Source organism: Aquila chrysaetos, chromosome 12 (assembly GCF_900496995.4).
Source record: "Aquila chrysaetos chrysaetos chromosome 12, bAquChr1.4, whole genome shotgun sequence".
Lineage (NCBI taxonomy): Eukaryota > Metazoa > Chordata > Aves > Accipitriformes > Accipitridae > Aquila > Aquila chrysaetos.
Window position 1 is genome coordinate 29,305,914 of NC_044015.1, and position 17,206 is coordinate 29,323,119.

The window sequence follows — 17,206 nt, forward strand, 5'->3', positions numbered from 1 at the left end:
TGCTAGAGGATTAAACTACTGAAGAGCCCCAAGATAACCATACCATCTCCTCCACAGTAGCAGGGCCTTTGGTTCTCAGCCGAAGTGTCTCTCTCCCTCTGGAGATTTTAGCCTCTGGCAGAGTTCCACCTTTGGACCTTGGTTCCAGCTTTTCTAAAGGCAAAACAAACAACAACAACAAGAAAAGAACACCAAAGGGAACTAAGTATATGGCATGTCAGAACATGATGTATCTGCTTTGGCTGTTACATTACCTTCACTTTTTATTCTAATCAAGATCTAGACATATGTAAAAATTTAATTATAAATTAACTGTATTCTAAGTATAGCTTTGCTGACAATTTCTTGTCCTCAAACTTTAATATCTGCTTGACTGCACTGAAACTAGGACTTCCTTGACCAATATATCTACGCAGGCCTATTGTGCTCGACTTCATATATGTACTTTGTATAATTTTATTCCCCTGTTCTACAGAACAGTAGAAGTATTTATTACTTAATATTAGATAATGGCTGAATTCATCAACCAAATGCTGACTTATCCTGGTCTTTACAGGCAGACTATGTAGCAGGTTTAGTATTGCAACATTTCCATCTTTCACTGATGCAATGGTGCAAACACTATTGCTAAACAGGTCATGATGAGCCACATTGAGCTGAGCTAACGATTACTAGCAGTCACACAGGTGAAATGTTTCTAAGTAGATCTGCAGGAGTTTTTCCACTGGTTTCACTGAGGTAATGATTTCACACCTGATAAATCTCTACCAAGAATATCTGGGTTTACCCAAAGTTTTCTTTACCTGAATTCAGCTTTCCTTGTTTAATCTTGGGTAAGGGCACCCCAGGATAGTAAATGGAGTACAGAATGATTTAAGATTTGGCTTTCTTGTTCTAGGACATAATTTTACATTCAAGAGTGGCAAGGCTTTCATTTACTTACATGGGAGTCACATAGTTAATCTGGAAAATACTAGAAGAAAGGAGATAATTTTGCAGAACTGTTTTTAACTGTGCTGTTTTCTCTACCATATTATTCCTCCTCTTAACAGCAGGCCTTTCTAATAAGCTCTCCTTAAAGGCAAGACTTCAACATGCTATGTTAATTTTGCCCAGGTAGATTCCAACTCGTCATTCTTGCATAAATAGACAAAAATCCAGATTATTCTGCTGAACAAATATTGAAAAGTAAATTTTAATTGCTTTTATTTTAACAAATAGATATGGCACAGTCTCTTACATATATACTTAGGATCAACACTTTTCCTTAAATCCTTTTATAGCTTCAAGGACAGTTTAAAACATCCTTAAGATTGTCATCATTTCTGCTAGACTTGTTTCAAAAAGTCGTTCCTGGTACAACATACATCTTTTTCTAGTTCTGTCACCATTAGCAACTTAAAACTCATGATTTGACATAACCTTTATTTGCAATACTTCAGACCAAAGCTCTCTGGCCATCACAGAAACTATTTTTCATATTCACATAATTTAAATTTAGAGTTTGTGTTAAGCTGCCTTTACTTTGTTTCTATTAATTTTTCACCACTTCACAGAGGACCAGCTTGTGACTGGTAAGGACCAATCTTATTCAGACAAGTCTTTCATTCTGTGCTACAAGCCTTGCCTAGAGTAGCTGAGACAGCCTGTGTGCACGTGGTAGAAAGACATCCAACCAGTAAATTATACTTATTTCACATTCTGCTGAGAGGAAGAAAAATAAAAGTAATTTCACACTGAGGCTTGTCTCTTATTTCTATACCCTCACAAACTTGTGTTGAAACTAACAGGAATTCAGCACCTACTTGTCCAGCAGGATCTGGAACTTGTTTGTCATCTCCTCTGGGGCTATTCTCAGCATGCTGCAGCTTAAACACTGTGTTGAATAAATTTGTGCCTAAAGCCTAACTGCACCTAAACTAAAGTCTAACTGCAGCTAACGCTACAAGTGGGATATTCTAACCTGTTGGACACTACAACTTATAGATTAATTTCTGCAGGGTAAAAAATAACATGCATCTTCCAAAAATCTGTCCAAAAAGCTCTGGTTGTCTCTTAATTCAATGTCAGATAAAAGGTATTGCCATGGAATTAGCAGGTTTCCTTCTCTACATTACAGGCAGACTAAAAGGTATCTTAATCACCTGACTAAAGTAATTACTATTAAACAATGGCTGAAGTCATCAATCAAATGCTGATTCACCCTGGTCTTTACAAACAGACTATGTAACACATTTAGCACTGAATACAAATTATAGACCCATATTAAAAAGGTATTCCTAATCGCATTATACATATGTAATACTACTTTAGCACAATGTATACATCTCAACATATACATTTACTTAACCCAAGTATCAACTTATATCCAAATGCATTAGAGATTAACTCATAACCCTCCTTCTTCACAGAAGCACCAAAAGCAAAAAGAAATTTTCACATTTCTCTCATTTTCAATTTCTGCTGCTATTCTGACACCAAGTGTCAAGACTGGTGTATGACAGCAGTTGTAAACTACTAACAGGTAAAAAAAGATTTGAAAAATAAACATTTCAAACTTTTGCTGCTGTGGTGAAGATGCTGATTTTGAACTTGCTGTTAGTGCAACTGTGCACAAGGACTCACAGGCACTTATAATTTAGCAGTATTTTGAAGTTTTTATTACAGAAGAATGCTACATAGTTCAGGGGGGAATATAAAGAAATTGAGAGAATAAAAATTAAAACTCAGTCTCTATTTTGACTCCCTGAGCTAAACTTACCTTTTTTTATTGTTGTTTACCACATTGATGAAATTAACATACTTAAGGATTAGCAGTAGGTATGCATTCCTCCTGTGTAAGTATCACTTTCTCATAGCATGCAGGTGGTAGGTAGAGACAGAGCTTTGCCACACTGCTCTCTTCCAACTCTGAGTATACCTGCTGTATGATCAGAGAGCCACAAAAAAGTTGGGGAGAGGCAGAGCAGGCAGGCATGCAGCAAAGGAGGTGCTCTAGGGAATCCCAGACAGTGTTTTCTGCAGCATCCTTCTGCATTAGAGACCACAGTCCCAGTAAAGGGTAGAGAAATAGAAAAATCTCACACAAAGATGAACAGGGATTATGTATCAACAGAGAAAAAGAGGAGGTTCGAGGATCAGCACATTAGTGAAGTGATCCACGCTTTAAAACTGTATCTGTGAAACAATTCCTGTACTTATTTTGCATCATCATGTAGTAGCAAAGGAACTGAGCAACTGAGACTCAGGCTGAGGCAGCCCACACCAGGATGACTGCTGGAGAAAGCAAGATGGAAGAAAATCCATTCATAAATTTCCCACTTCAAAGAAAAAAAAAATTTTTTTTTCTTGTAGCAGTTGCGTTACCTTGGGTGAACACCTGGCTGCAGTCTGAAAACAAACTTACAATGCAATGCAATGTGGGGATTTCGATATCCAGTGAACAGGGTGGACAGTCAGGTAACTCACCAAATGCTTTCATAGGCTCTATCAACTCCAGCTTAAACATCTGACCTTTCTCCAGATCTTTTAGCATTTTGGCAACTTCATAATGCCTACGATCTGACACATTTTTTCCATTTATAGTCTCTATGTGATCACCCACGCAGATCATTTTGGTTTGGTCCATAAGGCTACCTTCTTTGATTCGCTATTGTTTAAAAAAAAAAAAAAAAAAAATTCTTTAAAAGGTAAAGAGGTGACACCACAGAGTTTCAAGAATGTCAGTTAACAACATCAATACTATTGAGCTTATTATACCAGCAGTGTGTTTTGTCTATAAGATTTTCATAAAACATATTTTGGAAAACATTATTTTTCAAACAAAGTACTTTAATAAGCATTGAATATAAAATCAACAGGAAAAAAAAAGAATGCAATCACACTTTAGAAATTAAGGCTTCTGAATAAGCTAATTTTTTTGTGCTTTAAAACTAAGCCCAAACGTGTCAGTAATGTGAATGTTTAATTGAGTTTCGGGTTTTCATTTTGATTTAATAGCTTGACAAGCAGAGGAACAGAACTTTTCTCAAGTATGGTCCAGGGACATAAAAAAATGCGTGTGATATACTAAAAAATGACATACTATAAAGGGCTCGTCTTCATAAGACCCATCTATAGTGATAAGTCTTCTACCATTTTCCTCATCAAGCTGTACAGCTGTATATTAAAGTATTTCCTCTGAAATAACAATAAAGAATAAGACACTCTTCTAAATGCCATCTCCTGGAATACAAATGGTCTAAAGGTCATAAAATCTAACAGAAGTTAGTATTTATAGTTTTTGTGAAGTGGAATTTAAAAAGTAAGGAAAAAAAAAATCTTTAAAACATCTCTATGATTTATCAAGTCAATTAAAGGACACTTAAAATTGCAGTGATTCTGTTTATTGTTGTTATATTCTGTCATATTTGTTTATCATGTCCCTAAGTTATGTAAGCTGTTATCTTATGGCTATTTAATAGAAAAGCTATGACATAGTAAAGTATCTTGTTTTTTGTAGAGATATGAATTTCATTCTAATATCTTCCTGTATAACATACTTTTCAACAAAACTGATGTTGTTCAGGCTAACTTTGAGTGAGATAACAGTGAGACAAGGGAGATAAACATATTACCACCTACTACTATAACACCTAGCCTAGCTGCATAACCTGCTTCTAGTTTATGTGCGCATGTCTGAGCCCACATATGTGCCTCCATCTGAGAGAGTCAGTGGGAAGTGTGATAGTGCTCAGTGTCCTATAATATACTGCAACAATTTTTAGCTTCAGGATGAGCTTAACTCTTTCTAGCACTTTTTTCCTTTAACCCAGATTAAAACCAAAAAGAAGCCTCATGGTGAATGAAGAGGGGGGTATCGTACACACACCAGAAACCAGGTCCCAAATGCATTTCTGTTACCAGGTGCCAGGATTCAAAAGCGTGCCCACCAGACTTCAGTTAATGTTTAGTCTACATGCTGAATTAATTTTCATTTAGCTTTTCTTCTTCACTTGGATCCTAACACCAAAACTGTTTAAGCTGTGTTATTTGTGCCATACCAAACTTTTTTTTTCATATGACTTAGTTTTTCTCATTACTCCAAGTTAACTGACCAGAGACAGTCTAACTACATTGTCACAGTAATTAAGATGCAATTGATATGCCTGTATTTCAAGTGCTCTACAGTCCATTTAGAAGCTAGAATATATATTTCCCATGCAACGCCTAAAATTAATTGCACTACCCCATTTTATAATGTCTCCTTATACACCAGTCAGTCATGCTTCAAGTTGTACTGTTATTCTTTGAATGGCTGATTTGATTCCATAATACATCTTCCCATCTGGCCATATACCCCCCAAAAAAATTTGTGAAAGTAGAATGACACCAAGTTTTGTTCTTAGTAAGATAAATAACATTAGATTTCATAGGAAAACAACCTGCAGTTCAGAGTGTCAGGTTTAAAAACTGGCCGGGTTATATATCAAACCTAAAAACTGCCTTGTTATTCAAAATGCAATAAAATTAGGACAGCACATAGCAGCTTTCAACAACCCAGACAGGTAAATTTAATATTGTTAATTAATAATGGAACATAGTAACAATTTTTCAAGGAAATTAAATACATAACCAAAAAGAATGCTATCAAACTTTAGAGACAGTCTCTGCTTAGTCATTTACCTAGACAACCACGTATAAAAAAAGATGCAGCTTTTACTTTTGCATATGTATTTTCTATGCTGTTTTAAAAAATCCATTAGCTAAATATGCAACAGCAACTAAGTTAGCTTCTAGAAACTCCTTTAAACTGATGCATTCCCACGAAGACTGCACCATTTTCATTATACTGCTTATTATTAGACCAGTACAAGGACAATGACACATTTGTTCAGGCAAGTTTCATACAATTTACTGGAAATTACAGCTTGTCTTGCTAATGTGGTGAGGGTTTTCCAGTCCGCTCCAATTATGCAGTAGTCTGTGTGATGGCTGTTCTCTCTCCATATTACCAACCAAGCAGAGAGAGTAACACTCTGTACAGTGCTGCACACGTAAACTTTAATCACTGAAGCGCTACTTTCAATGCCTTCTTTTAAAATGCCACATAAGCAGCACCATGACTGAATGTTATGGTGTGCATGGATGCTACCACTAGAAATTCAGAGTTCTGCATCTATAAACATAAAAATGAGGCTATGATTTTGCCAAAATGCTTACTGAAACCTCCACTGCATCTCAACTTTCTCAAGTGTTATCTCAATCACATTTTTCCACAACAAAGACAAGCAAACCTATTTGTAAACCATGTCTTGTTTTATATCCATGGTAGCTAAGGAATGAATAGAGGATTGAACCTCTCCACAAAAGAAGCTCTGTTTACAATAGCAATGAGAACAGCGATTGGGACAGCAGTAATCGAAGATAATTGCTAATGCCTCACTAATAATGGATAATTGGAGTAGCTTAGAGCAAAGCATCTAAAAAAGGCAGAAAATGTGATTAAGGTTCCTAATACCTAGCCTAGCAAGAAGGATAGCATGATTTCCTCAGCCTCTACTTGTCTTAAAACATACTGTCTCGAGGTCATATAGAAGATGAGGAGGAAAGCAATTATGATTAATCTGTTGTATGCGTTACTGCCCATAGTTGCTACTCAAGTTAATTGTGGTAAATTGTGTTAATCCATATCCTTAGCACTTTTTAATTCACCCTAGCTAAGGCAACAATACTGGAAAGCTGAAAAACCACTATACCTGCACCTCTTCTTATACAGCACAAAAGCTTCTGCCCTGTGAACAGTCATAAAGACTAAAAGAACATGATCTCATTATCACATGAGTGACAGAAGTTCTATAAGCACCTAATCAATGACATCAGAAAATCACTTAAAAAAAGGAGGGGGCAGATGCAAGCAGTATCTAACACCTACCACCTCAGGGTAGGTCTGAAAATACAATGGTCACATTGTAAAGCTGATGCACATTACAGAAGCAATGAACAAATGAACTAATTTTGAATGACATGCAGTACAGAAATAGGTGAACTAATTTTGAATGATGTACCTCAAGAAAAGCAACTTTATTTTTTATTTACCATATATAGGATAGTAAAAAATGTTGTCGTTCTAAAGGATCATTAAACCAATAATTAACCTGTTATGTTAACAGAAACTTCTATAGAACAAAGTATTTCCCTGGTAATTAAATTTACCTTTATAAACGCACAGCCAGTTCCATTGTCTGTAATGGTAAGCCCAAGCACATCATCAGTTTTAAGAATTTCCACTTCTTTTCGTTGTCCTTTTATGTGGGCAAATATGAAATCTTCAAGGCCAATTTGTGCACCTAAGAGCTTGTCCATATCAGCTTTATGAGTGTTCAAAGTGCAAAACATGATCTGTGCGGGAGGAAAGCAAACACATTAACAGTTTATTAGGTTTGGTGAGCTTGATAGGAAGATAGAAGGAGAGCATAGTTCTGGCCTCTCTAACAGATCCATAGCTGAAATGATGATGACTCTCCTTCTCCAGTTGCCCCAGGAGAGGTGATAGTCTCCATCCACACACATGACAGGAAGCATCAATAGCTCAAACTCCGCAGATAAGAGCTGGCAGGGAGCAAAGGAAAGAAACATATCTATGTGAGCAGCCTCTCATGGCCTGTCTCAGAACACCAACTCTGACACAGGCATCTTGCGCTAGAGCAGAACAGCTTGCTCCAGAGGTTAGAATAAGCAAACCAAAGAGTCACCACCATCTTTTGCTTCATTGTTCACCCACCTCAAATTCCACAGGATTCAAACATCACTAGGGACTGCTTTAAAACATAACTGCTTGAAAGCAGTTTCATGGGAAAAAAGAGAGCTTATCAAAACAAAAGGGTCATGAGAGAGCACTGAAATGTTTTCTATTGCTCCATGTGTTCCCCCATTAGCTCAGAGCACATTGCCTCGAATGGGTTTGCTTAGTTTCCTACCCTTCCTCCAGAATAAGTGGGGGTCATCTCTGTTCCAGCTTAGTAAAAGCAAGGCTTAAGAAAAAGGGCAAATTGGTTCTCTATATATCAGCCTTTCTGAGGGATTTCCCTTCCGCACTGGGTGTTAGGCACTCCTTTTTCTCCCTACATTTATGCTAGTGGTTCTTTAACAGGGAGGTTTACTGTCCTGGGCATAGGCAGGATGAGACTAACCCAGCTATACTCCTCAGGGACAGAGACCATGCTTTTGCCCACCATGGTGCTGCATGGAGGAATTCGGCCAGTCCGAGCAGGCTTTGGGTTTTCTGCTCTTTGAGTACAGGCTGTACTGAACAGCCCAGCCAAAAAAATAAAAATTAAAAAAAAAAAAAAAAAATCCAGTGCTCCCCCTCACAGCTAGAGTAACTACACCTGCCTGCCTCCTTTCCAAGCTGTACGCGGAGAGGAGTGAGGGCTGAGGGAGGCCTCCCCAGCCTCCTCCTGGGTACCACCAGAGAGCACAGGGCAGCAGCCGAAACAGAGAAACTCCGCACTCCAAGAGGAACTTGGGGAATCCCTAAAATCTACTTCAATGAGGCAAAGAGCACCCCTAAAGACCATCTTTCACATGCAGCTGGAAGCAGGGGAAGAGGAGACTTGCCACGCCATTTGGCCCTCCAGCACAGGTGGCAAAGCCACAGCTGCAAACCATCAGACAAAGGCTCTGCTGCCAGCAGTATGCATATGGCTCTGACAGGACGAGAGACAGATAGATACTTTTCTACCCTCCGCCTGTATCTGCTGGACATTATTTTCCTTCACAGCGCAACTTGGACCCCCTTGCAGCCCACTGCCCACACCCACTCCAAATTAGGAAGTGGAAAAAGCAGTGCCAACACATGAAAAGACGTATGAAGTGGGAAGCCAGCCTAGCATTTGAGAAACACAGCAGCAGGGATCTCACTCTGTGTCCTCCATCTTTGTTACCCCTCTAGTAGCAGTCCCTGGGGAGCAGCGGGCCAGGCCAGCCCAGACCTGTGCCCGCGGCCTGCCGAACCCCCCAGTGCTTCGCTGGAAATGGAGGGTCTCCTTCTGCCTTCCTGGCTTCCCTCTCTACACTTGTAAAAGTTAAGGGGGTTTCCGCACCAGAACACTTCAAATGCCTTTTCTTTCCTTCCGGCATCACTGGATGACAGTACAAAAATTGAAATGAAAGTCACCAACCTATTCAAATCTATTCCAGGTCAAATGAGGGGTGAATACTTTTCCTAATGTAATTCACAGAGAGCATTTAAGCTTCTGAAACTTTCTAGAACTTAGATTCTACAACTATGGGGGTTTTGGTTTTAAAAACTGAAAGTTTAGTAGTGAGATGGTGTTTCTTGATGGGGTGGGTCTTGTTTAGTTGTTGTTTTTTGAAAACACCAACCAAACAAAAAACACTAACCAGCCCTACTTCAAAGCTAATTAATTGCTTATCTCATATAATCCATCAAACATCCACTGCAATCTAACACCTTACTTTAACAATGAGAGTCATAACAGCACACACTTAAGAGACATTAGTTTTATTCTCTTGGGTAATGCAAAGTTTTTCAGCTAACCAATACTCGAGCAGTAACATCACCTAGAGAAATTCAGCTGGTTTTAAATAGAAAATTAAAAATTAATTTTATAAATAATAATAATCTCTAATCATCAGCATTTTTTTTTAACCAAGAAGGAAGGTTCAATTCAAACAGACTATATAAAGTTCACGTACACGTTTTCAGCTCTCCCTCAAGCTACATAATAACTTGGCCAGTTTACAACTGCAACTCAGTTCTTGTTCTTCCAATGAACAACAAGAACTATGTCTTTAGATTTTAGACATTAGCATCCTTCATCTGACCTTGTCAAACAGACAATCATCTAGTAACTAGTGTCACACCTTTGAATAGATAAAATTGGCAACAGAGCAGAAATGTGATATTTAGAAACTCGATCCAGAGTTTCTCTTTTTAGACCTTCATCTGGATGGCATTCCTACTACAGCTTATAAGTCTGCAGAATTTTCTGTGAGTCAGTTCTGTGCTAACCACAAGGCTGAGAGAGCATCAGCCAGTCAAAAATAAAACTTAAATCATTCTTTATCCTCTTTAGTGAACAACTGCTTTTTCTCAGAACAGATATATGCAAAGAGTAATGTACTAAAGATGTGTCTACCCAGGATAATATACAGTTACACCACCTATCAGTTACAGCACAGCTTTATTCGTACACGACTGAGACCTGCAAAAAATGGGGAGGGTTTGTAGATTTTACATAAGTTTAGTATAGGTACCTAATAACAGCTTATATACTTAAATACTTAAACAACAGCTACTATAGTACACCTTCCATTCACTCCAAGTTTGGTATATTTTTAATAGTAATTTTCTTACCCAGAAATGAAGCAAGAAAAAAAAATTCAATGTGCAATTTTCATTGTTAAGTCTTCTCTCCCTCTTCATACCCTCAACCTTCATATGCATTTGATCTTTAACTCAGCATACCAGTGCTGTGACATTTCATGCCAACTTTAGCCAGATATTATAAATCATAACTGTTACAACACTCACGAAGTATCTCAGATACCTCCTTCACTGAGAGAGTTCTCTTGTGCAGCACACAGAACAAGGAAATTCCATTCGGCTGGCAGGGACTGGGGGCTTATGCACAACCTTATAAAATAGATTTGTCAGATAAGATTACTAACAGATTATTCCCTGCCTCAGTATTTTCAGCAGTAAGAGACTACATTAGCCAATAAAAACAGGGTTACACTGTGTGTTATATAAAGAAACTGTATTAGCTAAGAAAAAGAGGGTTACACTATGTGTTTTATATAACGTATATATGCAGTAACATATTGCATATCCTATATATTACTTACATTCTCATCTTCTATATTAAGCCTACACGTTGAGAACTCTGAAGTTGAATGATAGAAGACATACTCAGAAGCTATTAAAAGTGCTTTTAAAATCAGTAGATCTCAGATAACTTTACAGAGGAGATCATAATCACTTTAAGAGGTAGAGAAATGGGAATTCTACTTCTGAGCAATATGTAACACCCACTGACATATTTCCCTATATACACAGATGACATTATATCAAGAAATCACCAATGGATTTTCTAGGTACCTTACTCACTTTATCCCCCAAGGAAAACGTGGGAGCTTTGACTAGCTGCAGCAAGGCCTCCAAGATCTAGTGTGCTTTTGGTACTCTTATCAGGTATGCAACTTTGCCTCCCCAAATACATTCAAAGTACTATAAAATAAGCATTCAGTGGTTTATTGTTCTTTTTTTTAAACCCAAAGCACACAAGAATTACAGTGTAAGTTCTTCCACACAGCTTGAAAGTATTTGAAAAACAAATCATTAACACAGCAAGCATCACACGTAATATGGGTGTGAAATTTAAGCACTGCTTAGGAGAACAGCAAGCAAACTATTGTTGCCATAGGGTTGCGAGGAGGTGGTTTGTAGGGAGTGTTACATTTGTTCATTTAAAGTCTTCAATCTGTGGGTGAGATTGTGAACAATTTGTTTCAACAGATAAGCATATACTCTAAAACTTCAAACATTTTTGTGATAAGGATTTCACAAGCTGACCCTTTTCTCTAACCTCCTAAAATACACTCCAGATTTTTTCTTGTTATAAGGTCACTTTTATTCAGAAACCTAAGTTTCAGCAGTGGCTTATTTTTCAGTATTCTTTCATAAAAGTTTAAATTGAACAGGTTTAAATCAAATACTTCTATGAAAGTTTAATGCGGCACAGCCTCACAGTATACTGTCCAGCATGAGGAGGCAAGGCCGTGGAACAATAGCCCAGACACAAGCACAGCAGCTAAACTCTTGTTACTGGAAGAGACAGAGGGAGCTGCGTTCCTGCCCTCGGTGCTACCGGGGCAGTTCTCCCTTTTCCTGTATTCCCCTTATGAAGCAAAATTCCTTCCACCATGAAAGAAACCCCAACCTCCATGGGCTCTTGACAGACACACCCGCTGAGCATTCAACTTACCTCAGCAGCCCCACCTTACTTCACCTTCCAAAGCAAACAAAATAATCAGAAGTGCAAATTACAAGTACACAAGCCAAAAGCCCATATAGCTTCTGTGGTTTACCATTCCCTTCTTGTCTGATCAAGAAATAGCCCTGCTACAGTTGGACTTTAATATCCATGTTCCCAGTGCCCGATTAGCTACTTTGAATACTCTAAAGCCCTACCATGTGCTCTCACAGGAGCACACCACCACCAAATTGCTTTACACAGACCCACATTGTCCTTTGGTCAGTGCTTATTTATTCATCATACAGGCTGCACTTAGCACTTTCACCCTTACAGGGAACACAACATTCCCTGCTACATTTCCAAATAGTCACAGTGGAGTAGCGATCCTAAATAGCCAAGACCATACACAAACACTTTTTCCAACTACTTTTCCTACCTCAGCCTTTATAGAAAAAACAGGGGAGATATTTGTATTATTTACGCAAGTAGAAACATACATGTAACTGTGGATGGGTTGTGGTTTTAGTTAAAAATTGCATCTGTTCATATTTTTTTTTTAGCTCTGTGCTTCCTTGTTGAAACTCTGTTGAAGAAATCCAGTCAAAAGTCAAGAACAATGTGTCTACGTCAAACAGCACTCATATTAATGACACAAGCAATCCATTGCTAGAAGCCATCTTCACTCCTCCTCCCTGTAGAGAACATTCACACTGGACCAGGAAAAGAAGAAATGCTGGTCGTGGTAAAAGCCAGAGAGATAGGCAGAAATGCAGGCTGAATATCAGGTTCAAGAAGGATAACTGAGATATATATTATATATTCACCTAGAAAGATGTATGAAGAATAAAATACCTAGACAGGAAAAGATGAGTACAGGAAAAGCCTCAGAAAGCTGCTGTTATGGCTCACTCCTTTCATAGATGCCTAGCAAACATCATAGGAGTGAAGGAGCGTCCCGTTTGAAGCTAGCTACACCTGTCTTGTTCTGTCCCCATCCTACCCTACTCATGATCCAGGCCTACACAGAAGTTTTTGTCAGTGTCTGTCCAACAAACACTGTGTTTTATACAAGCTTCTCTCCGTCACTGTTGGCAGTCAATCACAGATCCTGGAAAGGATTCTCCAGCAGAAGCTAAACTCAGCTGGTCCTGCGAGATGTGATACAAAGAGGAAATGAGGTGCTGTAACCATGCAGAGCCAAAAGGAGAAGTGGCAGATCGCAAGTATAGCTAGCTCACCCTGAAACGTACTAAAACACTTAAGCAGGAACTTATCCAACAATCCATACCCTTGCCTACACTGCAGTAGACTGGCATACCATATTAAATGTATTCACTTCTGCAACAGTTACCCAAACGCTCTCTACACTGAGCTCTTCCCCACCCCCCACTATTTTCCACCTCAGTCACTACAGGGCAGAGATCTCTGCGATAGTACCTGTTTCCGAAGGCATTCAGGTATCACTCTGCCCACAGGCTTCAGCATAGCTAGGTCACAGAAACCTTCCTAGACAGATAACACCTACAAACAGCATTTGAGTACCTCGGGGTCTTTCGGTTTGATGAGGTGTAGCTTCTGGCGTTATTCTTTACACCAGGTGTCTGTCCAAAAGCAGCTTTAATTAATAGATAATACCATTTAAAATGTCTAGTCTTTCCTTACTTCCAGCAAGCTCAGCAGTTGCTAATAAATTCATGTTTCATGGCACCTCTTGCTATTCACTGATCTATCCTATTTTATCTTGTCCATCCAAAATTTTGTTGCAAGACTCTCTGGTCCAGCTTCTTCACTCTGCTGTACCACCTTTACACCAGGAAATATTTTTGATCACTATTTTCATTTCATACAGCTTAGTTTCTTAAAGCCAATTGAGTTTCTTGAGTAAAAGGTTTTAAGTTCGGTGCCTCCAGCAATAATTCTCTGTCCATTTTTCCCAATAAACCACATTTAAAAAAAAAAAAACAAAACAACAAAACAAAACCAAATAGGAGTAGGACAGTAGAAAGAAAAACAGAAAAGAAGAAACTTCTCTAGTTTAGCACAAGGCTGGCAATAGATGCCCATGAAACTTGTGGTGCTTCCTCTAAAACCTTTGGGGGTGTCAGATTATACATCTAGCAGGAGAAGTGGGAGCACACCATTCATACAGAATTGTATTTCCTGGTGAACGCTGTTCTTTCTCAAGTCGATGGAGCCAAAAGATCAGTAACAAAAGTTCAACGGTGAAAAGAAGGAAACTAAAGTAGAAGATAATCTGGCAATTATGAGAATTTGAGAGTAAAAGGTATAACTGGAGATAGAACAGGGGAAAAAAAAGGAACAGCAGCTCAGTACGGAAAGAAAACAGAAGCAGAAGGTCAGCAAGCAGCTGGGAAGGTCTGGGACATAGGTGCATTGGCCGGCAATGGTACTGGTACTTCTTAATTACTTAATGCAACAGTGACTAGTTAAACTGTATTCACTGCTACTGCCACTTTTCTTTTTACAATTTACTGGTTGAAATGCTGCTAGGTCAGGCTACAGCAAACTCTCAGAACAAAGTCTGTAGTAGCAGTAGACTTTACTACTTTAAAAGAGCCAGCTACAAATAAGAAAACAAGTAAAGTTGTATAGCCACACGCAGGCATAATGAAATGTTAGCACTTTAAATGTGCCACTCAGAGGTTAAGGTTCATAGAACCACGTAGCAAGAACTTGATATGGCCACTACCTTTTAACTGAGAGAAAACAATGCATTTACAAACACAAATGAATCATTGCCCAAACAAATGTTTAAAACTTGGCTCAGAAAAAAAGATCAAAACGGCAGCAGAGTTAAAAAAATTCCTGTTATGGATTTAAACAACCTCACTTAAACAGTGGGCCCTTTAAAAGTAATTACCCAGCAAAGCAGAAAACTTTCCAAGCATCACGTTCAGTTGGAATTTTAAAACGTAGTCAGATTTAAAGCATTTATATACCTCACACTGCCTTCATTCTGGGTATTTACCCTCACGGATCCACTGGGTTTTTTGGTTTGGGGTTTTTGTTGTTTTTTTTTTTTTGAAACTGGAGGGAATCACTACACTGGAAATAATTATTCCAGTCAACTATAATACAAAGGGTTTGACCCAGTGCTTAAGAGCTGTGTTAAAGAGAAGGCTGGCAGCAGGTTAACCAAGACACTAGAGATTTGGGTTAAAAGGACCACTGTTTTTCCGTGCAAAAGTTAAATGTAGTTATGGTTATATCCTTTCCCGTATGGTAATGCTCACTTGGAAAGAGCAAAAGGAATTCCACCGCCTCCCCCAAAAAAAGGAAAACACCCACGTCCACAAAAATTTGCCACAAAATGCCCACCGGCAGTTACAGTCCGGAACTGCCCCCAACTCCTTTTTGCGTCTTCCGGGGCCCCTTCACGACCGGCAGAGCACCGGGCGCAGAGCACCGGGCGCAGAGCACCGGGCGCAGAGCACCGGGCGCAGAGCACCGGGCGCAGAGCACCGGGCGCAGAGCACCGCCGCGCCCGGGCAATGCCCGGCGCCCGGCTCGGCGGGCCCTACCTCGGCGGGGTCGATGCGGAAAGCCTCGCCGATCTTCGCGTAGAGCTCGCGGGCGCTGCCGAAGCCCTCCACGCGGCCCGTGGGGCTGCCGTGCGCCAGCTGCGTGTGGAACTGCAGCCGCGACGCGCTCGCTGCCGGCGCCGGGGCCGCCGCCGCGGGGCCCGGGGCCGCCGCCTCGCTCTCCACCAGCTTGAAGGTCTCCTTGGACTTCTCCTTCTTCTTGCTCCACAGCCCCAGCGGCATCTTCCGCGCCTGTAACGGGCTCCCGCCGCCGCCGGCCACCCGCGCTGGACTCTGCCCCCGGCGCCGCCCCGGCCCCCGCGGCCATGCCGCCGCCAGGTGAGGCCCGGGACCGGCGGCCGCCCCGCCCCGCCCCGCCTGCCCGGCCGCCCGCGGCGAGCTGCCGGCCGCCTGCCCCGGAGCCGGTGGAAGGCGCTCGGCGCGGGAGCGGCCCGGCTGCGGGCCCTCCGCTGCCCGCTCTTTCACCGCTCCCCTGGCAGTTCGGGAGGGTACCGGGGCTCTGCCCTGCCGCGGTCCCCACCCCTTCACCTCGGCCTCGGCGGGGTCGTGCACCGAGGGCCCCCACAGCCCCATCCCGCCCGTCGCCACGACCGGCCACGACTAAAGCAGAGGAACACGGACCCGGGACAGAAGCTAGTCATATAAATAAATGATCCTTCCTGTCCACGATACCGGTTAGGAAGGGTTTGAGGTTTGTTTCCGAAAGGAAACAAAGGGCACTTTGAACGAGACTGCGCCAAGAATGCCGAGTTTGCCAAAGACCGGTCCAGTCCTTTTCCTGACCACTGCAAAGAGAGCTCTTCCACTTTTTTCTAATTGTGTATCATATAAAGTGTATACTGTAAAGTGTATTTATATACCCTTAGTCTTTCCCTAAATGGTACACAAACCCAGGTCGTAAAAAGCTTACAATCTTACCACTCACTAGTTCAGGAGTTTATACTAACAGTGATTTACTAAATATTGATCAGAACGGGGTTAAATCCAGGATATAAAAGAAAACGTGAAGTATACAAGGACTTCAGCCAACTCTTGCTTATTTACCATAATTGTATGTAGTGTACCTCTAAACCTCTAAGGGTTAATAAAGCAATAGCTGTAAGTTTAAGAGGCTTCCTACTGAACTGGACAACACCTTTGAAATACTGAGATTTAACATATAAATATTTGAAAAGTATATTTTCTAACATTTAATAGATTTTAAATGTTTCCTCCTCCACCGTGGAACAGCAAAATGTATTCTATAGAATGAGTTAGATGTTCACACTACAGAAGACATCCTCTGTGCCCAATGTAACTACACTCACCTCAGTGGAATTGCTCCATTTTCACCAGTGTACTGAATCCACACAAGATGTGAAGAGTGCAAATTTCATGAGGCAACATCGAGCACTTCTAAAGGAATCTGCTATAAAGCTGCAGAGAGAAGCAGCATTGCCTTACCGCGTCTTCTGACTCTCAGAATGAAAAAAGACAAACCACTGGGAAGGGGGGGGGGGGGGGGGGGAATTCTAGCACATGGAGTCAGATCAGGTAGGCAGAGAGAAGTGAATTATTAGGAGGCAGCCCAGACTCAAAAGTTCTTAGCATAGCTAATCAGAGAGTACCTAGAGCATCTCAGAAAATACATACAACTTTTAAACTACTTATGTTGTAGGGAAA

At 40.5% G+C, this 17,206-nt stretch overlaps 1 protein-coding gene across 4 annotated transcripts in view; it reads right to left on the reverse strand.

Annotated features, from left to right (window-relative positions):
* The window catches only part of GIPC2 (GIPC PDZ domain containing family member 2), a 28,990-nt gene extending 13,116 nt beyond the window's left edge, over positions 1–15,874 (reverse strand). The window contains exons 1-4 of one of the 4 annotated variants that reach the window (XM_030033669.1): positions 15,524–15,874; positions 7,195–7,380; positions 3,469–3,649; positions 44–153 (exon numbers count right to left, since the gene is read on the reverse strand). In XM_030033669.1, the coding sequence (XP_029889529.1) occupies positions 44–153; positions 3,469–3,649; positions 7,195–7,380; positions 15,524–15,766 (720 nt within the window). In that variant the 5' untranslated portion in view covers positions 15,767–15,874. Of the gene's footprint in view, positions 1–43; positions 154–3,468; positions 3,650–7,194; positions 7,381–11,990; positions 13,398–13,418; positions 15,251–15,320; positions 15,413–15,523 lie in introns of those variants that run through there. The other 3 variants (XM_030033673.2, XM_030033670.2, XM_030033672.2) reach the window with 3 other exon arrangements.
* Between the last annotated feature and the right edge of the window lie 1,332 nt (positions 15,875–17,206).